Source organism: Medicago sativa, chromosome 4, assembly GCF_051527215.1.
Source record: "Medicago sativa cultivar Bolivia chromosome 4, Bolivia_mono, whole genome shotgun sequence".
In the NCBI taxonomy this organism is placed as follows: Eukaryota; Viridiplantae; Streptophyta; class Magnoliopsida; order Fabales; family Fabaceae; genus Medicago; species Medicago sativa.
Window position 1 is genome coordinate 65033965 of NC_140752.1, and position 27123 is coordinate 65061087.

General features: G+C 33.9%; 1 protein-coding gene and 1 long non-coding RNA gene across 3 annotated transcripts; one reads left to right on the top strand and one right to left on the bottom strand.

Annotated features, from left to right (window-relative positions):
• Window positions 1-7362: 7362 nt before the first annotated feature.
• LOC146930770 (uncharacterized) lies at window positions 7363-10725 on the bottom strand. 2 transcript variants are annotated; one of them, XR_015006464.1, is made up of 7 exons: window positions 10432-10572; window positions 10291-10347; window positions 9685-9816; window positions 9418-9518; window positions 9048-9135; window positions 8536-8731; window positions 7363-7768 (listed from the first exon to the last, which is right to left on the bottom strand). It is a non-coding gene; the product is annotated as an uncharacterized LOC146930770 (long non-coding RNA). The 2 variants fall into 2 exon arrangements; XR_015006463.1 differs by lacking the exon at window positions 9685-9816 and having other exon boundaries at window positions 10432-10725.
• A 4136-nt stretch (window positions 10726-14861) lies between these two features.
• On the top strand, window positions 14862-18013 carry LOC146930771 (uncharacterized). Its single transcript, XM_085707598.1, has 2 exons — window positions 14862-15299; window positions 15407-18013. Exons 1-2 carry the CDS (start codon window positions 14862-14864, stop codon window positions 18011-18013), a joined length of 3045 nt encoding a protein of 1014 aa, XP_085563724.1.
• Window positions 18014-27123: the final 9110 nt, after the last annotated feature.

The following is a 27123-nucleotide window of genomic DNA, read 5'->3' on the forward strand; positions in this document are numbered from 1 at the left end:
TCCTTTACTAATTCAAAAGTAATTGACAAATTTATTTCTTGGTTGTCTTTACCAGTTCAAAGGTAACAGACATTGTCCTTTACTAATTCAAAAGTAATTGACAAATTTATTTCTTGGTCGTCTTTACCAGTTCAAAGGTAACAGACATTGTCCTTTACTAATTCAAAAGTGATTGACAATTTTATTTCCTGTCATGTTCGTCTTTACCAGTTCAAAGGTAACACACTTTGTCTTTTACTACTTCAAAAGTAATAGACACTTTTATTGCTTGTTACGTTCGTCTTTACTAATTTTAAAGTAATAGACAGTGTTGCGTTCGTCTTTACTACTTCAAAAGTATTTGACGGTTTCTTTCCTCGTAATGTCCTCCATTATCACTTCAAGGGTAATTGGCATTCTTTCCTTCTCAACAATCATTATCAATTTTGTCCCCCAGTCGGCATATGTTTGCCTTTGTTGCATTCATAATTGCGTCGCATACATACATACCATTATATTCATAAGCATTGCATTCATGACATCTTAGCTCAAAATTGGTGCACTTTCGGTATTTAAGTCTCTTCGGCCCATCAAATCAAATATTTCATCTTCAAATCTCCGGGCGAAGAGACTTAAATAGGGGCATCTGTCATACTCCAATTTTTGACCCAAGATACACCGACACGTGTCCTTTGACTCCGATCAGTCTTTGCCTTTTCAGTGAAAATTTTGGCAGAGAGGTATTTTAAAATACCTCATATTTTGGTTCCGAGTCGGGCCCTCTTCTCTCAATTTTTAATTATTATTACTTCTAGTTATTTATTATTATTATTATTATTATTATTATTATTATTATTATTATTATTATTATTATTATTATTATTATTATTATTATTATTATTATTATTATTATTATTATTATTATTATTATTTATTATTTTATTTTATGTCCATAAAAGAAAATCCAATTTTGGGTCCAAAAATATCTAAATGGTCCGTAAAACTCAAACCAGCCTGTAAATGTTCCCTTCATCCCACACAAAGGCAGTTTTTGTCACTGCCTTCACCAACACAGTGTCTCAATCCTCTCTATAAATAGAACCACACCTACAACCAACAGAGGAGAGAAAAATTTTCCAGCAAAAAAAAAAAAAAAAAGGAATTTTCGGTCTAGCGCAGAATCAACAGAAGCAAAAAAATCCACAATCATAACATATCTCAAAACCTATCACAATCCTCAACACAAACTGTCAATCCAATACGATATCACAAACCCACACCAAAGCTTCATCACCGTCGTTTGATACAAGCCAGAAACGCAACAAACATCAATCCACTCAAATCCGACACACTCAAATCCAACACACGCACACACCATCACAACACACGCACACACCATCACAGCAACGTCTCAAAACCGATTCACCATCACAGCAAACAGCTCAAATTCGAATCCAAATCAACTCAAACATACACAAACGTACCAGAACAAACAAAAAGGGGTAAAATTTCTAAACTTAGATCTAGGGCTTTGTGAGTTTTGTTTGAAGATTTTGAGTGGAAATTTGAAAAGAGGAGAAGAAAATGAGTAGGAAGAACCAAAAAAAATAATAAAAAAAAAGGGTTTCGCGGCGGCGCCGCTACCATAAGTGGTCGGCCCGCCGCATCGGACTGAGGTGGCGGTGGTGAAACCACCGGAGTTCCCGTCGGAACTCTAGAGAGAAGGCAGAGCCTCTCTCTCTAAAAAAAAAAGAAGAAAGAGAAGAGAAAGAGAAAAAATGAAAAAAAACCGGACTCAATCCTTTATATATTCACTGAACCGGTTCGGTTCACTTGAACCGAACCGGTCTATTTTAAGCCCAATAGCGCGCCCAGCAGCTTCCTAAGGCCCAATTCCCATCTTTTAATTCCTGCACCCCCCATAATACTGTCTGTACCCCCTCCCTGCATCGCATTTTATTTTATTCGTGCATTTCAATCCCGTTTATCGTCTTATTTTTTCTTCTCATGCATTTTTTTAATTTGTTTAAACTCTTTTATTTTCTTCTAATGTATTTTTAATTCGTTTAAACTCTTCTATTTTCTTCTCATGCATTTTTAATTCGTCTAATCTCTTTATTTTCTTCTAATGCATTTTTAATTCGTTTAATCTCTTTTATTTTCTTCTCATGCATTTTTGTTTTATTTTTTGCATTACATTCTATTGTCTACTATTATCACATGCATATTTAAATTTTGTCATTAAATACACACCTCAATCCAGAGTGCTCTGGTCCTAAATCGACTATTAATATTATATTATTCTCCAGAACAATCTGGTCCGTGTTAATTAAATTAATCCAGAGTGCTCTGGTCCTAATTAACTGTTAATATTATATTTTGTTTAATTTAATTATTCTCCAGAACGATCTGGTCCGTGTTTAATTAAATTAATCCAGAGTGCTCTGGTCGTAAATCAACTGCTAATATTATATTTCTGCTTATCTTTCTCCAGAGTATTCTGGTCCATGTTTAAAATAACCGCATATTTCAGCTTAACATTATTTTTTCTAGTTCTGCTTATATAATTTTCATATCATTATTCAAAAACAACAAAAACATTCAAATAATCAAGAATCACAAAAATATTTTCATAAACAAACCTTGATCTTAAATTAAGTGATCGTTCATTTTATTTATTTTCTTAATCAAATCATCAATCAATTTAATTCTACTTTAAGTCTATTTTCTTTCAAATATCAAAAATACAAACAAATTCCAATTTGCCTCTTGGCTTTTCATTTTAAAACCTTTTTCAAAAACTATTAAAAAACACAAAACAAACCAAACGACAATTTCAACCCCGAACTACGAGGTTTTGATCCCTCACGGGTACGTAGGCAGAGGATATGCTTCCTTCCAAATCAATAAAACGTAGATAATTTAGGTCTCTAATTTTCTTTTATCATTGTTAATTCCATTTTTTTAAAGCAAGCAAGTTTATAGCACAAAAGTTAAATAAAATCAAGAGGTTCTCGTAGAGTACTACGAATATTTAGGGTGCTTAACACCTTCCCTAAATATAACCGACCCCCGAACCCTTAATCCCTAAAAATGTGGTATTTGAACCTTTTTCCACTTTCTTTTGAAAAGAATTAAATGTTCAGTCGTGAAAACAAAAACGGGTCTTTTGACCGTCCGAAAAATGACGCGACAACATATTAACCCACAAAACAAAGATTGAACAACAACTTAAATATAAATCATATAAATAGGCTTAACTATGGAAATGGTCCCTGCAAATATCTGACGTTTTGGTTTTAGTCCCTATAAAAATATTTTTTTGGTTTTAGTCCCTGCAAATATAGAATATTTGGTTTTGGTCCTTGGTATTTTGTTATAATCCTTGTAAAATCATTTCATTTTGAAATTGGTCCCTATAATATTCATTTTAGTCCTCTTTTTGAGGGACTAAAATCAAATATTCTACATATTACAAGGACCAAATCCAATATGAATCAATTTTACAAGGACTGAAACAAAATACCAAGGAGCAAAACCAAATTTTTTATATTTGCAGGGACTAAAACCAAAAAAATATTTTTACAGGGACTAAAACCAAAATGTCATATATTTGCAGGGACTATTTTCATATTTAAGCCATATAAATAATATTGATAATAAAGAAAGTGATAATAAGTCAATTACATGTATGATATATCTCAAAAAGTGAACACCATTACTTTGTCAATTGCATATACCCCAAAAGAGATCATTATTACTGTCATGCTATATCCCAAAAAGAACATTGTTAGTGTTATACATCTATATCGTAAAAGAACATCATTGTATAATATTCATTACTTAAAAGTTAAGTTTAGTTGAGTTTACACTGATATTCATTTATTTTCTCTTTTCTTTTTGAAATTCTGGCACGCAGAAAATATGTTGAGCACGATGTCAAGACAAGCGAAATGTCAAGTAAGATGTCAAGACATCGTGACAACACAAATAACAAATAACAACTTAATAATAAAGATAGAAAGTAAACGACACAAGTTATTTGTTAACCCACTTCAGTGCAACGTCACGTACGTCTGGGGGCTACCAAGCCAGGAAGGAAATTCACTATAATAGTATTAGTTTGAAGCATACATAAAAACCTTCGGTCTACTAGCTTCACAACTAATCACTACCTGTGTAATTTCTATGTAAGACACTCCTAGATATGAGACCTTCCTCTCAATCACTCACCAGTGATAATCAACAATTATAATAGAAATGGAGACACACTCCTCGACAATAGAATCCACTTATGCTTAAAAGCTTATGAGTGATTCAAAGCTTACAACTCAACCAACAGTCCACCTCTAGTATTAACTTGACACAAGAGTGGCTCACAAGTAACAAGGAGTCAAGGACAGACTAAAACCTAAAATGACACTTTTGTAAATGACAGCTTCAATGAGTACATTAGGTTTACAATCTTCCTATATATAACCTGAAATCTAAATGGGTTTTTCTTCATAGGCTAGTCATTAAGCAGAACAAAACGAATATATGGTCTTCACAATTTTCTAGGAGAAAATACATTATTTCCTTAAATGTCTTGACATCCATTTTATGAAACACGGTAATGCATAAACCGACCTCTGCAGCTACTAGAATCACACGCTTCTTAAACAAAAATCCACGTGAATCATATCTTGAATAAAACCTTCAGTGATCTCACATTTAAAACAAATCTTTTAAGAATGTGAAACAAGGTACGCTATGATGTCGTACCAACGTGTCAAGACATCTTGTTAGAACACTTGTTTTAACAAAACGCGGCCAACTATAGTCTACAAACCTAACACAATTTTAAGAAAAAACAAAAACAAAAAATAATAGGAAAATCATGTATTCTGTGTGTATAGGTTTTCTACCACTGTATCCTTTGTGTATATCTGAAGTATCTGGAACGTATCCGACAATTTTTTTTAAATAAAATTGATTGTTGGATACTCTTCTTGCACGCATCGGGGCGTATCAGACAGGTATCGCAGCAGGATACATATTGGATATCGGTACATCATCAATTTTGAAATATTTGGGCTTCATAGAATATAGTTTTTTTTTGTAGTGGCCGGGGTTTGAACCCCGGACCTTGCATATTTTATGCATTGTCCCAACCAGCTGAGCTAAGCTCACGAGGACAGAATGTAGTTATTTCGCTCAACAATGAACATTTTTAATTGTAATTCCTTATTTTTTATCAACCTTTTATTAATTTTTATTTATTATGACACACACACACACACATTTAATATGCAAAAAGAAACACAATATAAACACTAATAATTTTAGCTATTTTTTCACATTTGCGTATAATAGATGTTTAATTGTTTGAACACTATATATCGTAACAAACCACATGCAATGTTTACACCAATTAAATAGTTTTTTTTTATAACAATTTTCGTCCGTAAGAAGTTTTTCGTTTAATTAGAATAATTAATAGATATCACTAAAGTACATTTATATATGTATCATGTTTGTCCCTTTAGTTCATAGGATAAATCTTACATAAAAGTATTTGTTTTCATTATTGTTTACCAATCTTTCATTACTTTTTGTTTCTTAGCTAGCCTTTCATAATATATATATATATATATATATATATATATATATATATATATATATTTTGTGGGAATATCAAGTGAGAATGACAATTTTGTATGAGAATGGTAGGAATATTTTCAACCCTTAGATTAAAATAAATGATCAAGATTAAAAGCAGAGATTGATTCGCATGTGCCTTTGTCTTCCCCAAGTCCAGAACTGAAAACTCGTCATCTCCTTTCATGAACCATCACTCCAGATCTCATGCACAAGGACCATAATAAACTATGCCACCCATGAACATTCTAACCTTTGATTTTATTTTATGTAGTTGAATTCGATTCTCATTTGCTGCACCTCTTTCTCATGGTAATAGAGTGATTGTCGAGATTCCATGAATAATAATAATAATAATAATAATAGAGTGATTGTGTATAAAGAGAATAAAAGAAATTGATCTGACTTTTTCGCTTTCAATTATATCCTTAAACAAATTTGCCTATAAAAATGTTATATTGTTGTTATTTAAAAAGATAAGAATTTATATTATACTAGACCATCGACCCGTGCTAACGCACGGGTCATATATAGTTTAGTATATTACTTGCAATTCATTATAATATTAGATGCGAAATATTAGAAACACCGTGTCAAAGAACTCATGAATAGGTTTCTATCTTAATGTGTTTTTTTTAAATAAGTTTTTCCTTGTCCGTGATTTATTTTTTAAATAAGCTTTTTCCTAGATCGCGCACCCGTGCTATCGCACGGGTCAATTATGAGCACAATAAATTAAAAACACATGAACTATGATATAATTGAAACTTCATTACAATATCACATGAGTAATAATAACATTAACTAATGAACATTCTGGAACACTTTTTTAAAACTACAATAGGTGTAACATTTGTACCCTCACATTCCTCGTCAGTTAACAATATCTTTAACTCATTGAAAAGATCATTGTTAGATTTTCATAACATAATCTCTAATAAATGATTGTTGATTTCAATATACTTTTCCCTTGAGTAATAAGAGTATTAGAGGCTTTTATACTTGCTGTTTTACAGGGAGCTGTTGGCACTTGGATTTTGCTACCATGTTGGCGGTCGATCCATTCGCCATAACTAAACTCTAACTGTGTTCTATGGAGACGTTCACTTTTCATTCTTATTTTGTAATCTGGTTTCGCGCCCGTACGCGGGTTCGCTGGGTTGCGTCTATGATCAGTGAACTTTTGTTAGGATAGATTAGAGTAGATCCACTTAGGCTGGTTTATCTTGTGGTATTCCCGCTTGGGTTTTCCTGGGTCAGGTCCTACGTCCCCCCAGTCTTTGTTTCTTTTTCTTTTTATTTTTTATATTATCTTTTTGCTTAAAAAAAAAGAGAGGATTAGAGGCAGATGCAAAGGTTGAGAATTGATATACATGACATATAATGTGAGAGCTGGTTGAAAGTGATTAGATTGACAAAAAAAAAGATCCTGATTATGTCCTATAAGAGTAGTATATTTATCATCGTTCCAAAGAAGGACCTCAAAGTCTTTGAAGTATCCATTTTCACTGCAACTTGATAAAATGTCATAGAAATTTTGTTTTAGAAAATCTCCAAATTTAGACGGAAAAACCTGAAAATTGAAGAATTGAGAGTTATAGTGCAAAAGAATGATAAGAATAAATCATAATATTTTAGTTTAAAATTTGTGAACTTAACCATGAAAGCCCATGTAAAGAGAAAAGATAAATTGAAGATCTGAAACGTTCACTAATTCAATTTACAAAAAATGTGAAGTTATAATTAAGAGGGAAAACTCTACAATTACTTGCAATCACACCACCGTGGAAAACAATTGTAATAAACATGGCTATTAACCGGTACTTACAACATCAAGCATCTAAATGATAACACATCTCAAAAACTTGGAGGGTAGAGCTGAGTTCATTACAGAATATCTTAAAATAGTAGTTTCATCAAAATGGTTTGTCAAACTATTCTAACTTACAGCCTTCACTTGTGAATATAGTCTTTCAAAATATGATTATTATTGTCCTCAAGCGTTGCATTTCTTCGCCAATTAGCTACTGCTTTAGCAACTGTAGCATTAGCCCTACTAATCTCTTCGGCAGAAAACTTATGCTCTATGATTCCTAAAGGTCCGGGCTACAACATCTTAATCACAATTTCGACATCTTTCTCAAGCTCTCTGTCATACAAAAAAAATACAATTCTTAATTTCATAAGCAATAATAAACTTGCTCAGTACCTTTTTACAAAATCACTCTACATTCCACATTTTAATATACCGAACCATACCTTGGCTGGAAAAAGAATAGCAAATAAACATAAAAAATTAAGTTAATCATGATTACCTATCACGTATTTAGAGAAGTTACAAACACTAAAATTTTACCATAAACTCAGGTGAACAAAATTTAGGAGTGAAAACTCGTCAACTCAACAATATAGAAGATACTTGAAGCAAGATTGTACATATGCAATATTGCAACAATAGCACTGTTAGAGTACAGGTGAGGTCAATGTATGAATATACAATGTAACAACCTTAAATCATTAATGTTCTTATTTTGCAACTGCAGTAAAGGAAACAAAAAAAAATTAGGCAAACAAAAGAAGCCACCCCAGAGAAAACTAACCAAAACCAACTATCCTCAAGGGCCAAAGAACAGTCACCTAAACTGAAAATCTAATATGACATACAAATAATTGGCTGAAACAAAAATTTAAAACAGAAAAAACAGATAAAAAAATGCAGCGAAAAAAATAAAACCGCTCTGCTGCAGCTGGATGACGCGGAGACTAATCGAAATGCAGGAACATAATTTATGCCTCTATGTTGCTGTTGTGGTATTGTACCACGAAGAGAAGAAGAGATCTTGTTAAAATCAAGAATAAAAGTATAATAAATTTCAAGAGAGGATTAGAATAAGCATTTTGGAAGTGGCTCACAACCTAAGTGACGTCTAGACTTGTCCACTTTTATATGAGCCCTTCCATCTTTGACTAAAAAAGATAAAGCAAATAAGTTCTCCACCGTTTGTGCAAAAGAGTTCCTATTCAAACCAAATTTTCAAGATTGACAGATGTTAAACATAGTTAACATATTTTTATCAGTATCATTTCTCCCATTCTTTGAACCTTCAACAACCTGCAAAACGATTTAATGCAAAAAACAAAACAATAATAAGAATTAGTATATCTTGATTATATCAGATTCTGTATTCACACATTTTGAACACAAGTTAGGAGCACATTCTCAGATGTAATGTACTAATTGCATTCTCGACTTAGGCCCTACGACAAATAAATGGGTGATAAACTGACTGCTAGAGAATAGTTGAAAATTGAAAACAATCTAGGATGCAATATTTAATCACTATAGCTCAAAACATCCTATGGATACTTTTATATACTTTGTCTTAAATCTGTTTCCTAAAAAAACACCATATTCATAGAAGTTTTACCTCTTCTGGCCGTGCCAATTGAGTTGGCTTCACGCTCCTTCTTCGATAAACCCTTTTCGGCTTTATCTTAGACTCCATTGGGCCAATCCTAAAGTAGCAAAATAAGAAAAAATTAATATCCAAAGAGATATTAGTTATATCGAGAAAAAAATTGCAAGACAAAGATTCTTGATGCATGGAGTCTAAGAAATAGAAGAAATCACACACAAAGTAGTAGAAACGTGAATCTCAATTTCGCTACCAAAAATAGTCACATATCTTAACTCAAGTTCATGATACTTCAGAGGTTGAAATCAATATATGATGAATTTTATAGAAAAACACCATAGTTGACATAAAAGTTTAAATACTGAAGATTAAGGAATATTACCTGAAGTTTTGCAGCACAGTCATAGGAAACGATGAATCATGATTATCCTAAAACTGTTGCATTCTCACGGCATAGTCATCCGATAATGTGCAATGAATTCTCTAGAAAAGGCACAAATTGAAAGTGACTTTTTGGTATTTCAGTAGCAGCTGTAACTTTGAAAACAACAGTTCCTCCCATAAAGTTTAGTTTATATTGATGCTTATTAATCTTTAAAGTAGGATCATTTTGTGCAATCATGAATTTTTCAAAAAGATAGACATATACCTTCTCAAAAAGCAGAATGTTGAAAGTATTTAATAACATTGAAAGTACATGGCTGTTTGAAAGTGCATGACATTTTTTCCACCTTAGTTCTGTTTTTATTTTGATCTCTGATAGGTGTTGTTCTCTTCCACTCTAATCATGTGAAATGTTTTTGGAAATTATAAGCAAAAGAGAACTATAAACATCATAATTTGGCGATCGCTTAATATTTAAGTCATTGGAATGCAAAGAAGTACACCAAACCAAAATATTACATAGTACATATCATTCACTCCTTAGATTTCACCTAAAGATAAAAACTTAGTGTAAATCAGAACAAATGTCATTCTTTCATGCGACATTTTCTTAAAGCAAACTAACAACATACCATATCATCCTACAAACTCATTACAACTCAAAATAGAACAATGACTGTAATATTAAAAATGCATAGATAGCAAGAGGAATAACAGTCCTAATTAGATTGATATCGAGCAACTACAGATTGAGGTCAAATACATAAACAAAATCAGTGAATTCAGTTTCAATTTTTGCATTAAGGAATAAACACCAAGAATGGGATAATAATAATTCAATTTTTTGCATAATTTAACAAAAAAAACTCACAACAATAACTTCCAGAATCGATCCTCCCATCCATTGCAACATCGCGCGGGATGCGATCTGAAAAATAGGAACAATTTGTTAAGTAATCCATACAACAATTAAAAAGATGGTTATCATGCTGATGAATTACTACTGGCTTACTATTTCTTCACAATTTGTTAAAGGTTAGAAACTGGTATCTTGCTGATCTTGCTAATCGTTGTGATGATGAAATTGGTTATCAAGGTTTCTCGATTCACACAAATCTTGCTTCGTATAATAGTCGTAAACCTTTCGAAATCGATAACGGCGGTGAGGACAAATCGGAGGAGTAAGGAGTGGCATGCTTCTCGGAGGAGTAAGGAGTGGCATGCTTCTGGTTAGGAGGTGTAGAAGGGAGTAGATAATAGGGAAGGAGATGATCGGGAATGATGAAGAAAGGGGAAAGAGATGAATAGAATTAAGAGAGAGGAAAATGAGACATTAAAGTAAAGATGGAAAATAGGGTTTAGTTGTTTCGGAAAAATAGGTTATAGTTGTTTCAGAATTAAGATTTAGGTTAGGGTTAAAACGGGAATTTTAATCCCTAGGGTTTAAGTTAAAATTAGGGCTAATATTAGGTTACGGGTTAACTTTTATATATAGATAAGATAAGATAAGATATGGCCAAAATTATAAATAAGGATTCGGCTGGCCAAAACTATAGCAAAACAAATTTCGAATTTAAGTGAATTGATAACAAATTTCGGATATGACCAAAATTATAATTAGAGATAAATATGAAATAGTTGTTTCGGAAAATAGAAGAGATAAATACGAAATAGTTGTTTCGAAAAATAGAAGAGATAAATATAATATGATCAATGGCTAAAATTGAATGGCGCCTAAATGCGCAAGATCCAATGGCTTAGAAAAGTGGAGGAAAAAATGGGGGAAAAAAAATTAGGTTTAGGGTTAGCTTTACGAGTTAAGCTTTAGTAAATAAGATAGATAAGATAAGATAAGATATGTCCAAAATTATAAATAAGGATTCGGCTGGCCAAAATTATAGCAAAACAAATTTCGAATTTAAGTGAATTGATAACAAATTTCGGATATGACCAAAATTATAATTAGAGATAAATATGAAATAGTTGTTTCGGAAAATAGAAGTGATAAATACGAAATAGTTGTTTTGGAAAATAGAAGAGATAAATATAATATGATCAATGGCTAAAATTGAATGGCGCCTAAATGCGCAAGATCCAATGGCTTAGAAAAGTGGAGGAAAAAATGGGGGGGAAAAATTAGGTTTAGGGTTAGCTTTACGGGTTAAGCTTTAGTAAATAAGATTTTTGCATAATTTAACAAAAAAAACTCACAACAATAACTTCCAGAATCGATCCTCCCATCCATTGCAACATCGCGCGGGATGCGATCTGAAAAATAGGAACAATTTGTTAAGTAATCCATACAACAATTAAAAAGATGGTTATTATGCTGATGAATTACTACTGGCTTACTATTTCTTCACAATTTGTTAAAGGTTAGAAACTGGTATCTTGCTGATCTTGCTAATCGTTGTGATGATGAAATTGGTTATCAAGGTTTCTCGATTCACACAAATCTTGCTTCGTATAATAGTCGTAAACCTTTCGAAATCGATAACGGCGGTGAGGACAAATCGGAGGAGTAAGGAGTGGCATGCTTCTCGGAGGAGTAAGGAGTGGCATGCTTCTGGTTAGGAGGTGTAGAAGGGAGTAGATAATAGGGAAGGAGATGATCGGGAATGATGAAGAAAGGGGAAAGAGATGAATAGAATTAAGAGAGAGGAAAATGGGACATTAAAGTAAAGATGGAAAATAGGGTTTAGTTGTTTCGGAAAAATAGGTTATAGTTGTTTCAGAATTAAGATTTAGGTTAGGGTTAAAACGGGAATTTTAATCCCTAGGGTTTAAGTTAAAATTAGGGCTAATATTAGGTTACGGGTTAACTTTTATATATAGATAAGATAAGATAAGATATGGCCAAAATTATAAATAAGGATTCGGCTGGCCAAAACTATAGCAAAACAAATTTCGAATTTAAGTGAATTGATAACAAATTTCGGATATGACCAAAATTATAATTAGAGATAAATATGAAATAGTTGTTTCGGAAAATAGAAGAGATAAATACGAAATAGTTGTTTCGAAAAATAGAAGAGATAAATATAATATGATCAATGGCTAAAATTGAATGGCGCCTAAATGCGCAAGATCCAATGGCTTAGAAAAGTGGAGGAAAAAATGGGGGAAAAAAAATTAGGTTTAGGGTTAGCTTTACGAGTTAAGCTTTAGTAAATAAGATAGATAAGATAAGATAAGATATGTCCAAAATTATAAATAAGGATTCGGCTGGCCAAAATTATAGCAAAACAAATTTCGAATTTAAGTGAATTGATAACAAATTTCGGATATGACCAAAATTATAATTAGAGATAAATATGAAATAGTTGTTTCGGAAAATAGAAGTGATAAATACGAAATAGTTGTTTTGGAAAATAGAAGAGATAAATATAATATGATCAATGGCTAAAATTGAATGGCGCCTAAATGCGCAAGATCCAATGGCTTAGAAAAGTGGAGGAAAAAATGGGGGGGAAAAATTAGGTTTAGGGTTAGCTTTACGGGTTAAGCTTTAGTAAATAAGATTTTCTATATTGTTGGTGTCGTTGAAAGATTAATATAGTTTGTTAAAATATGAAAAGACAAAATATTTATATCTATAATTTTAATTAATATCAAAATAATTTTAATCAAAATCTAAATTTTATAAATCTACTTTTCATAATTTATAAGTATTAGCGCTTTTCTTGTAAACACTATTAAAATATGTCCTCGTGAGCTTAGCACAGTTGGTTGGGACAATGCATAAAATATGCAAGGTCCGGGGTTCAAACCCCGGCCACTACAAAAAAAAACACTATTAAAATATCAAAGAACTTGTTTTATATGTGATCGAAGCAATTTGGGGTGCGTCGGAAGGGTGCGATTTCACGATTTCACGATTTCGATTCAAACCAGCCGATAGAAAATTCAAGAAGTAAAACCTAAACTTTCAATCGCTTTTTCTCATCCCTCTCATCCAATTATGGATTGATTTGTTGTTTCTTTGTTTTTATCTCCCTCAGTGGATGCTTAAAACCCTTAAACTCCTCACCTTTTTCAATCGTAAATTTCTTTCCCTTCTCTAACCTCCCTCTCTATTCTGGTTTCTTGATCCAGTTCATATTTGATCTGGGTTCTTGATTTTCTGCCTCTTATTCCTCTACCTTCCTTTCAATCCTCTCCACTTTCGCTTTCCCTCTCCTAACCTTTGTCTCAACCAGACTCCCCTCGTGGCTAACCCACCATTCCACCAATCACCTATGTTTGTCACTGCTCTTTCTACGAGCCAGAACCAATATCACCAACAATCTTCATCTTTAAACCACAGATTCCTTCCTGCTAGTTTATCCCTTCCTGCACAAGAACAAAACAATCACAATCAAGAAAATCAATCACCAGGCTATTCAACACAAACAAGAACACCACACCCCAAAACTGGATTCTTTGTTTATCCAGACAATTTAATCCTTGAAGGACTTCAGGCCTGCAATCGCAGTATTCTTGGCAAATTCATTACTGAAAAACCTATACACATTCACTCGATTCAAACTGGTCTAAGTAATATATGGGGAAACCCAGCTGGATTACAGAGTCAAGAGATTGAAGGGAAAGTTATCCAATTCTTCATGGATAACAAACTGGATCATGACAGAATTATGCTTGGTAATCCATGGATCTTCAGAAATTCATGGTTGGTTATCAAACCATGGGACAGAGAGACAGACATCAGCACTATAGACTTTGATCATGTTCCAATTTGGATTCAACTTTGGGGATTGCCTAATCACTGCAAAACTAAGATGATGGGGGAAAGCCTTTGCAGTCTACTAGGGACAGTTGAAGCTGTTGAATTTTATGAATATTCTGGCAAAAACAGGATCATAAAAATCAAAGTGGTCATCAATGTTCATAACCCTATACAAAATGGCATCCACATGGGAAATCCCACTGATGGAACTACCTGGATTGATTACAGATACGAAAAACTCCCTCAAATTTGCTATAGATGTGGCCTAATAGGGCATGCTGAAAATTTATGCCAAAATCCTCCTTTGGAGGTGGATAATGTTGTTCCTCTTGGCCCTTGGATTAGATCTACTCAATATGGAAGAAGAGTTATGGAAGCAAAAGATAAAAGATACTACAGTAATCCTTCTCAATCTAAGGATTTTGGCAAGAACAGTCCATCTGCGCCTGATCCCCTGTTACAACAACTAGCTGAGATGAAATTACACCAAACACCACCTATGTCCCTCAACAGAAGCAACAACAATCTATGAGTCAACTAGTGAGCAGCGTATACCTCAATCCTAAGGTTACTCAAGGCACAAAGTTGGAGATGTCTATGATGGAATCATCCCCTAAAAATCAAGGCAATACCTCCTCTAAAAGACAAAGGACCACATAATCTACATCCACACAAATTGACATGGCAGGACCTGCTAAGCAGGCCAGCCAGCAGCCATGAGACTTCTTTCATGGAATTGTCAAGGGATTGGTATCCCTTTGACAGTAAGAGCTCTTAAAAAGCTTATCTCTCTATACCATCCTGACATTGTGTTTTTAATGGAGACTAAGAAAACTAAAGACAAATGTTCTTTTTTATCTTACTTAGGTGATCACTACAATTACTTCATTGTAGATTGTTCCACTTCTGGTGGAGGCAAATCAGGTGGTCTCATTTTATTATGGAATAATTCCTTTGATGTTGAAATAAAATTGCATGATTTTTACTATATTGATGCTATTATCACTTCTACTATTGATAATATTTCTTGGAGATGCACTGGTCTTTATGGTTTTCCTCAACACCCCAACAAGTTCCTTACTTATCAAACTATAAACAATTTGTCTTCTAATAATTGGAATTCCAGTTGGCTTATCTTTGGTGATTTTAATATGGTTCTTAATCATAATGAGAAATTAGGTGGTAATGCTATTGATCTGAATATCACTCAAGCCTTCAGAGACACCATTATTGTTTGCAATCTTTCTGATTTGGCTACCAGGGTGATATATTCACATGGGCTAATAATCAGGATAACATTCACATTAAGTGCAGACTTGATAGATTTTTAGCTACCCAAGATTGGATCAATCTCTTTCCTAACTTTACTAATAATCATCTTGTTAAGTATAGTTCTGATCATAACCCTCTTCTTTTAGATTTTTCTGCTTCTATTAATTGTAGGACTTACAAACCTAAACCTAAAAGGTTTGAGCAGCTATGGCTTAGTAATGAGGCTAATCTTGACATTGTAAAGTCCTCTTGGGCTAACTCTCAGCTGCCTATCCCCCAAAGGCTTGATCTCACTTTAAGTAACCTTCACCAGTGGGGTACTACTACTTTTGGCAATATCTCTAAGAAGATTATTGAGACTCAATCTGAGCTACAGGACCTCCAAGCTATCAGTTATCAGCAGGGTATTGTTCATAAAATTAAAGAGAAAGAACAGGAACTGGATTATCTGCTATTCCAAGAGGAGGCCTGGTGGCAACAGAGATCTAGAATCATGTGGCTCCAACATGGAGACAGGAACACAAAATTCTTCCACACAAAGGCTAATCAACGCAAAAGAAGGAACACTATCCATAAGATTCAAGATCCTCAGGGCCTAACTCACTATGACTACCCCAAGATTGAAGATGTCCTTATGGACTACTTTAAGGACCTGTTCACTACCCAAAATCCTACCAATGTGGAAGCAACTACTAAGATTGTTCAAAACCAGCTCACTGACACTATGCAAGCTCAATTGAATGAACCTTTCACAGCTAATGAGATCTACCAAACTATCCATAGTATGAAGAGCCTATCTTCCCCTGGCCCTGATGGGCTTCCTGCTCTTTTTTATAAAAACTACTGGCACATCATTGGCCCTGACATCATCACCAATTGCCTGGACATCCTAAACTCTGGTAAGGATCCTAGTAGCATCAATCACACCAACATTTGCCTTATTCAGAAAAACAAAAACCCCTCCACTCCTAAAGACTTCAGACCCATAGCTCTTTGTAATATCTCCCTAAAAATTATCACCAAAACCATAGCCAACAGACTCAAACCTCTCCTTCCTAATATTATCTCTGACAACCAAAGTGCCTTCATACCTGGTAGGCTCATCACTGACAATACCCTCATGGCTTTTGACGTTTTCCATTATTTTAAACACACCAATAGGAAAAATGGGTATGTGGCTATCAAGACTGACATGGCAAAAGCTTATGATCGTATTGAATGGAACTTTATCCAGTCTACCATGCTTTCTATGGGCTTCCCTATTCAGTTAGTTTCCCTTATCATGAGATGTATTACTACGGTTACCTACAACATCCTTGTTAATGGAAGACCTTCTACCAAATTCAAACCCCAAAGAGGAATTAGACAGAGAGATCCTCTATCCCCCTATCTTTTTATAATTTGTGCTAATGTTTTTTCTGCACTAATCTCTAAAGCTCAAATGGAACATAAAATTCATGGCATTAAAATTGCTCCAGGAGCTCCAGAGATTAGTCATTTATTCTTTGCTGATGACAGTTTAATTTTTTGCAAGGCTAACAAAGATGAAGCTAAGTGTATCAAACACATTATTGAAACTTACCAGGAAGCATCTGGTCAGCTTGTGAACATGGAGAAATCAGAGCTTCTTTTTAGCAAGAAAGTTCCCACTCCCTCAATAACAGACGTCAACACAATTTTACCCATGCAAGTGGTCTCAGCTTTTTCCAAATATCTGGGAATGCCAACAAATATTGGAAGATCAAAAAACCAGGTTTTCAACTACATTCAAGACAACATATGGAAGAAACTAAAAGGATGGAAAGAAAAACACCTTTCCTTTGCTGGTAAAAGTATACTCATCAAGGCAGTTTCTCAGGCTATACCAACATATGTTATGAGTTGTTTCCATCTTCCAAAAAATTTCTGCACCTACATGGAAAGAATGATATGTAATTTTTGGTGGGGAAGCAATTTGGATAAAAATAAAATGCATTGGGTTAGATGGAGCAAGCTCTGCAAAAGCAAACAACAAGGTGGTATGGGGTTTAGAGACTTCCACCTCTTTAATGAAGCTCTATTAGCTAAACAGTGCTGGAGACTCATTACTAATGAAAACACCCTCTTAGCTAAAATGTATAAGGCTAAATATCACCCAAGCTGTTCCTTTCTAGAGGCCAAGCAAAGCTCTAATATGAGCTATACTTGGAGAAGTATCCTCCAGGCTAGACACATTATCAATAAAGGCAGCTTTTGGATGATAGGAGATGGTACTAAGATAAACATATGGAATGATAGGTGGCTACCCAACCAAACTGGACACAAAATCTGGACTCCTAAATCTACTAATAACACTCACAATCTTGTCAGAGATCTCATTGACACCTCCACCAACTCTTGGAAAACCCATGAAGTAGAAGACATGTTTCACCCTTTTGAAGCAGACCAGATCCTCCAAATTCCCCTAAATGACTCTACCCAGCAAGATGAATTGGTTTGGGCTGGCACAACTAATGGCCACTACTCTGTTCGCTCTGGCTACTTCACCATCTTAAACTGGCATCATAATCACAATAATGACCCTTGCAGCTCAACCACAGAGAACCCCAAAATATGAAATTCCCTTTGGCAACTCAAAACCCCTCCCAAATACACCAATCTAATCTGGCGTATCCTGCACAATGGTATCCCCATCAAAAACAACCTCTTCAAACGAGGGATGCTCAGTGACCCTCTCTGCCTTAGATGTGCTAATGCTATGGAAGATATAAATCACACGTTTAAGGATTGTGAATGAGCGAAACAATTTTGGTTCGCTTATCCTCTCACAATCAAAATGGACAACAATCATAGATCCTTTAGAGACTGGTTAATTCACTCGCTCATCAACATTGACAAAGATAGTATGAGTTTGATTACAACTCTAATTTACCAGATATGGCATTGTCGAAACCTTTTGGTGTTTCAAAATAAATTCATACTTGCAGAAGCTGCCGCAAATAAAGCCACCTCCCTCCTTCATGAATACAGAACCTGTGACGAGCTTCTCCATCCTAAGCCTCCATCAAATAACCTTGGATTACAGTGCTGCAACACTAGCTGGAGTCCTCCCTCTAAGAATTGGCTCAAAATCAACGTGGTTGCTCACTTAATGAGTGATGGCCGTTGGGGTTTGGGTTTGATTTTGAGACGGGAGGATGGGGGCACGGTTGTGGTGGTAACTAAAGTTATTAGGAGTGGTAGTGATGTTAAGACAACAGCAGCTCTAGGAATTTTGGAAGCGCTTCAGTTCATTCGCAGCAATAGCTTGAGTTCGGTGGTGGTTGAGTCTGACTCTCAAGTTTGTATAAAAGCTATCTTAGAGAAGAAATTTGATAATTCCTATTGGGGGAGAATCATCCGTTCCTGCTCTCAGATTGGTAATTCAATAGATAAGATTGTATTTAGTTGGACCAATCGTAGAAACAACCACACGGCTCATGAGATTGCCGTTTGGGCCTCTAGTGAACCAAATAGGCAATGGACCGGTTTCTTTCCAAAGTCCATTTTTAATCATATCCAAAAAGATATGATAATGTAATTCTTCTTTCTTTAATGTTAGTCTTTATTCAAAAAAAAAAGAACTTGTTTTATATGTGTATATTATGAAAGGCTACACACACATATCAAAGAACTTGTTTTATCTATCTACACACACATGAATAAGAAAATTAATTTTCTCCCTTTCAAAATTGCGCATTCCCTTGACCCAGCGGAAGTTAACTCACACTTGACATTTTTCAGCGGTAGTTAACTCACGCTGGTGGTTTTTAGATCGCTATCACTTTTTAAGTCGGGCTAACCGATCTAAAAAGTGGCAGCGTGAGTTAACCACCGATTAAAAATGTCGAGCGTGAGTTAGCTCCTGCTAGATCAAGGGAATGAGCAATTTTTAAATGGAGAAGAGCAATTTTCTAATGAGTTAGGATGTTCTCTCATGTAAGGCCGTTGAGAGGACACGTTTCCACTTATGCTTCTATATTTTGGTTATCCGGTTAGGTCAGGACAAACTCTTATCTCTATAAAACAAAAGCATCAGGAAGGGATAGAAGATCTCCCAACCCTAACTTCCCCCAAGAGTTTTCTCAAGATTGCCTCATTCACTCCACAAGATCCATTAATCATTTAGTACTCATTTACATGCATTTTCTCAGAAAAAGGATTACACTATATTATAGTTTGTATCTATGATTTTGTTTATCTTCATTCAATATTCTAACATATAATTGAGTATAGAAGTGTATTACACATACAACCAAAATGTCTTAATTATTGTATCTATATCTATAACGTTATCAAAAAGTGATAAATATTTTTGGGTTGGATTTTCACTTCTGATTGTACCATTTCAATCATTTAAACTATTTATTATTTTTATAGTATTAATTCAATTATTGATTTAAAAACTGGTTAATTCTCATTAAAATATTAACAATCCACAAGAATAGAAGTAATAATCAACAATAATTGAAACAATATTGAACACTATGAAACAACTTTATTTTAATCTTATTGTAAAAAATATTTTATTCTCTTTCCATATACAATTAAGTAGAACAGAAAAACAGATAGACATGCACGTTAGTGCCCATCAATACGATAGTGATCATAAAATACATACAACTAGCCTTATTATATCCCTTTCCATTTACAATGATAGTTTATTTGAAGTTTGTTGACGTTCCATCAGTGCCAATAATTTAATTAAGATCCCAGATTCCGAAGAATAAAAGGAAGTTGATCACAAAACGATTTGAGAATCAAAACTTCATCCATTTATGGTAACTAGTGCTATTTTGCATTAAAACGCAAGTGTCCTGGTAACTACTATAATTTGACATACAATAACACCACTTTAATAGCGCTTTTACTATACGCTATCAAAAAGCAACACTGAGGTCAGGCCTATTATAACGTCTTGGGTCGCGCAATTACAAGTGTACCCTATATTAGCACTTTTCGCAAAATGCTACTCCCTCCGTTCCTTTATAACTGTCACTTTTACAGAATTTTTTTGTTTTTAATTAACTGTCACTTTCAAAGTTCAATGTAACATTAAATGTTGTTTTTTCTATTATGCCCTTAGTAATTTATTGGAGAGAGAAATATATGAAATATGATTAAGGATATTATAGGCAAAACATAAGTTATTGTATCAAAAGTAGTGAAATACATTTAGTGTCTTGGTTTGTGTAAAAAGTTAAAATGTGACAATTAAAAAGGAACAGAGGGAGTATTAGACAAAGAGAGTCAGATAATGTTTTTGGATGGATGCTATTATAAGGGTATCATTTGTTATCGCTTTTTGAAAGCACTATTAAATGGTCGTATGTCAAAATAAAATAAATAACGCTCTTCATATTCATTATGCCTTCAAAACTCATAAACCCTTGTTCGACAAATTATTCTATTCCATTTACAATCAATCTGAAATCCTAGTTCTCTTCTATTGTCTCTCATGAGCTCAAAACCCACACCCTTTCATCGTTACTCACCCTCACTCACAAATTCGTTAAAACCCTAAAATTCAAAAGCTCTCCATGGATTGAACCTAGGTCCTAGGATTCGTTGAAACCCAAATCAAATTCAGAGATGGTCGAATTCCACGCCCAAATTCAGATTCAAACCTGAATCCTAACCCTAATCTGCCTTGTACAACGAAAGGTAAATTGTGCAAGGGATGCGCATACTACTCATATGTTCTTAAGGCCAAATCTAAAAATCAACATGCTATGATATGGTTTATCTAGAATGCTGCATGAAGGTCTCTCTCTCCCCCTCTCTGTTACATTTTTTGTGTTTCAAATTTTTTTTGAGACGAAGTAGAAAACGCGGGAAAATTTGAGGGACTGAAGTTCAGAAAAAATAAATTGGGGGTGATGAAAAGGCAATTAAACATCGAGGAACAAACTACGTACAAAGCTACAATATTGAAGGAAACATGTAACATCTTCCACTAAGGTAATCCTCCAATAACTAATTTGAAAGTCTTGTGATTTAAGGTAATCCTCCAATAACTAATTTGAAAGTCTTGTGATTTAAGTTACATATGCTTGGAATTTTATAACCATGATGAGTTGTCACATATTTACCTTGATAAGTCCTTGCAGGTGGATATGAGTGCATTGGAGCAGATGGGAGAAAATGACCTCGAAGAGCTTGCAAATCTTATGGTAATTCTCACCAATTTGTGGGTTATGTTGAAATGCCTATTACATAGCATATGTTACAAATGCTTTGGCTGGTTGGAGGCATGGAAAATAATAAGGTAAATGGCCATTGTATTCAAACAAGTATTATGTATGAAGCATAAGCTCTGACATAGCACCCGACACAACGTAGATACTAGCAAGTCAACTCCACAAATTTTAAAAAAAACATGACACCGATATTGCTATATATTTCTTTCATGGGTCATGCTAACCGGTGCCCCGGGCACTGGTTAAAGATGCTAAAAAAGGAAAGTATTACCATAAAAAAAAACATTTTTAACATTTTTAGTATTAATTACACAGTTTTCAATGTAATAACTACTATATAATTTCATTTTTTAACACTCTTAACCAGTGCCGGGGGCACCGATTAACATTTCCCTTCTTTTATTTATTTATTTATTTATTTATGAAAGATAAAAATTGATAATTAAACTATATATGTGCATCTAAATTTATCAATTTATTTCATTTTTAAAAAGTTTTAAAACAAAATACGATAGTTTTTAACATTTTATTTATCCATCTACTATAAAAAAAAATTAAAAACAATGTAATCAAATTTAATTTCTTGACCCTTCATTGATTAACAATGATCCTCCAAAACATTTTTAACTCTTGTAAATGTGTTTTAAATATGTCTCTAAGGAGTCTTTAAGTAAATAAAAAAAAACTTTTTTTGGAACAATTGTCTAAGTTGTCCAACATTTGTCATACAAGTGTCATACGGGTGTTGAACACCTCTATGCAAAAAGTGTCGAAGCAAAGAAAATAGTAAATATTTTTCAATACTTGTATGAATTTTTTGACACGTTTCAAACAAGTTTTATATAAGTGTTGGACACCGATGTTTGTTGGGACACCACGACCCTCTTGATCTTAGGGGTGTCAGTGCTTCATATATTAATACAAATTTAATATATATTTTTTTTACAAACTCTAACTTGTACTTTGTGCTTCAAGTTAGTGTGATTAAAACTATATTTGTGTCCTTCCTTCCCTATTTCCTTATAAAACCTATTTTAATGGATTTTAGCGTCTGGTACGTGTTATTAAGGACATGCAAGAGAAATATTGTGAAAATTTCAACATTTATTATGTAAACGTACAATCAAAATCTTATACACTTAAACATATAGTTGATATGACTAGTGTATTATCAAATCTTATTTGTCGTCAAATTGATCTGGTATGTTTCGAGTATTTATTTTGATATATTTTTCATTGATCTGGTCTGCATAGAACTTGTAATTGTGTTTTATAAGGTCACTTGTAACTGGATAAATTGATGGCAATTTTTATCCCTCAACTTGACAGGTAAATAGATTGAAATGGTTCCGTATGATGACAAGGAAAATGTTTTTGGTGGTAATGATATTCATGCATGCCTCTCTTTCATTATACTTTGTGATTATTAAAGAAAGACTGCATTTAAGAATAAATGATTCTCTTTGACCAAAGGATATGACTTGAGAGTCTACAGATGCATAGTCTTCAGGGCAAGCTTGAAATTCCACATGTCAAGTTGTTATTAAATGGAGAGTATGACTTGTACATGTCGTGCATTTCATAAACGGAAATTGCTTGATATCACGAGACCATGCATCCCGATTGTCTCACGAATCAGTTTTATTGGCTATCCACCCTTGTATTCCGCCAAAATCCATACTGTAAATTTTATCTCTTGTACTTTAACAGCTGACACATGTACTTTGCTGTGTTCGGGATGGCTTTTTATCGGGACATTTAGCACTGCTCTTCATAAACTTTGTTCCCGAATCATGGCTTGTGGTGGATTTAATGAACTAGAGTATATGACTTGAGAATCTCCAAAAGCACAAATTATGTTTAGTTTGATGTGTTTCATTCGAAAGCCACAATTGAGATAATTTGATCCAGAGGCATGCCTTGTCTTATTTGGTCTTCATGATTAGCCACTCTGTTCTATAGGAAATGGTGCTATCAAAATCCAACTTTCAACTTAACAATTGTGCAATTCTTTTTGGGTGCTTACCAAATTCGAATCAAACAACGGTATGAACTTCTTTGCTTTTCTTTAACAGTGTTTACTCAAGATTTTGTGGAAAGGTATGAATTTTAGGGTACGTGCTTAAAGTTTTTAATTTGAATAGAATAGGGGGGTTAGGCCAGAATTACTGTGTTGGGTAAGTTGATTGGAATCATAACAACCCACTTAGACTATTTTTTCTTTTTGGAGAAACCCATTTTTAATTTTTAAAAGGGTTAACACTGCTTTAACCCCTATAATATATGTCATTTCCGGTTTTCTCCATGTAAAATATTTTTTTTGGATTCCGTCCTTATAATTTGAAGATTTTTTGGTTTTAGACCTTCATGAAAAATTTTGCCCCCTATAATTTGAGGAAATTTCTGTTTACCCCCCTTGCAATTTGAGTAAATTTCGGTTCACCCCCTATTAATTTGTGAAAATTTCGGTTTACTCTCTGCCATATCATTGATTTTGTACGGTCAAAATTCATGAAGGTCCAAAACCAAAAAAACTTCAAATTACCAGGACGGAATCCAAAAAGAAAATTTTACAGGAGGAAAACCAGAACTGTCCTATATTACGGGGGTAAAACACTATTAACCCTTTTTAAAATAAAAGGGTTTTGTGAAGAAAAATCCACAAAAGTGATGCAATTTATGTGATTCTAGTCAGATCTTTCACCATTTAGGGTCTAGCAACACATTTGGATTTAAAGAAAATTATGCGTATGCTTTGAAAATTATTTTCTGTAGTTTTTTTTTTCCGCTAAACCAGTAGAGTTCTGGGGTTTCACGCTAAGCCAGCATCAGCTGGCTAGGCGAGCAATTAAGATCTAATTTATTTTGTTTCTCGCTAAGCGAGCATGTCACAAAAAAAGTGTAGTTTTTCATGTGTATTGATTACATTGCTAACATGTCTCTGATCCATTCTTACCCAATTTAGTTGTTTGAATTGTATTGTTTTGTTGTTTATCATATGTTTTGTAGGAATGGGTCCTAGAAAGAGAAACACTTCAAAGAGCTCTGGAACCAAGAGACGAAAGAATGCAGCTAGTTCTTCAAGGCCACAGGCACAAGGACCATTTGATCCTTTAAAATTCTAAGGTGCTTACCAACAAGAACGATGTAAGGAGTTGGTGTAGTGGAAAATATGGGCGGAGAAGGGATTTTGAATCAAAGAACAAGGACCGTATAGGAGCATAGCACAAATAACCCACATCAGCAAATGGGATAAGTTGGTTGATCCTCCCAAGCTTCTAAATAATGATGTGATCCGGGAGTTATATGTCAATGCTCTTCCATCCGATGACGAACCCTTTTCTTTCACCACTGGGGTTCGCTGACGGAACATCCGTTTTGATCGAGATCCCATCAATAAATATCTAGGCAATCCGATCAACCTCCAAGGCGATGAATCATGTGCTTTTTCTCAGCAGATGAACTGAGGGAATTTGAATCTTGAGGAGATTTCAAGATACATGGTTGCCTATTCATATACTTGGGACCAAAACGAGTCCAACCATAGAGCCCTTAACTCTCTTCATGATTCTATGTACATGTTACAACTGCATATGGGAGTTCCACATGATGTTGCGCACCAGGTGATGACCCCAGAGGCATTCCAGACTCATGTTTCTTGGCCTGGGGTTAGGCCATTTTATCTGGAGGGGGTGAATGCTGATGTTGCAGAAGCCAGTGAAAAATATGATGAATAAGAAGGTAGGGAAGCCAGTGATGATGCCACTGATGAGGAAAGTGAAGACATCCTAGCCATTGATGATGCCATGAGATCAGACTAATTTAGATAATTTCCTTTTGCACTTTTATTTTGGACTAGTATTGTTTCTATTATGTTTGAACAATTGTTTCGTTTGTGCACTTTTGGTTTGGTCTAGTACTATTATGTTTGAACAAGTGTTTCTTTGTAACGGTAGTTGCTTTATGTCTTGATGGTGGATGTGTATGTTTGAATTTGTTTTTAAATGTTTAAATGATCAAATGCCAGAACATCCAAGGTTTGGTGAGTCAACAACAAATGCATGATAATGATAGAAAAATTAATGAATTGCACAAAGCCAAGGTACATATTTCTTGCATTTCTAGAATGGTAACTTGAATTTGAAATGTGTACTTTACACAAAAGTTGTTTCATGAATTTCTCTACAATAACATGTTTGGTATGTGAATCACTTAGAACCAACCTAAATGCAGGGAAACTTTCCATTGTTTCATTATATGCATAGGAGACCGACAATGTTTTTATTTAACTGGGTCGTTTTATGTTAAATCTTGCGACTATTTTGAAATGGATAAAAGCATATAAATGATCAAGGTAAATTTTTCAAATTGAGCATAACTACTTGACCACATATAGCCTACCTAGTGAATGAGAGAGTATTTGATAACCCCTCTGAGCCAAATGTACAGAATCTAAATCAATTTGAACTGTTAAATTCACCAAGCAAAACCTTAGCACTTAATAAATTTTCCCTAATTTTCTTCAAAAATCCAGTTCATAATTGATTCACTAATATATTTTGATTATTTTCTTGAATGATTAACCCTGAACCTTCATTATTTCTTAAATTATGTCCCTTGCCTTAGGATAGGGGGAACATTCAAATTACAGTATGTTTTGTGCAAGTTGGGGAGAAAAAGGGATGTTTAATTGAAAATCAAGTAGAATGGTGATTGTTTAAAAATAACTATCTTGACAACAACAACAAAAAAAAGGAGAAGAAAAAGAGAAGATAAAAGAGAATATGTTGTCAAGAATAGTTTGTATCAATTGTTTATCACCAAATGGTTTGCAAAAAGATCAAAGGAGGAGATGTATTTCAGTAAGTAATTTTGTTATGAATATCAAAAGTAGAAGAATGTTCCTCTAAACTATGGTCATTTTGAATCCATTTCCGTCATATATGACAATTCTTTTGGAACCAGGCCAAGTTACAACCCTTAAAAGATCTTAGTGATTTATGCTTTAATCTTTTTAAAATGGTATGCTTAGATGGACACATAACCTGATCAGGATTGTCGAATGTGAGTTCATTTGCCACATACTGTTATATTTCATTATCTACTTATAAAGAAGTGTGTTATGTGTGATTCACTTGTAGCCATGTTATTGACTTGAACTGCATTACATGAATTTTGTGTTTAGGATTTATTTCACATTCATGGTTCATCATTTCCAGGTCAATGATAGACATGAGACTTGTCAGTACAATTTACAATTGAATCACACATTCTAATCTTTTATATCAGCATTGATTGATTCACAAAAAGAAAGAAAAAAACTTTATAGATTCATTTTTGAATTCAAACAACCTTCCAAGGCAAGTCAAATTGATTTTTTATGAGTCCCTTGTTTGAGGACAAACAAAGATTTAAGTTGGGGAGAGTTGATAAGTGCCAAAAATTGGTTAAACTATATGTATAATTAAGGCACTTATTTACTTGTTTT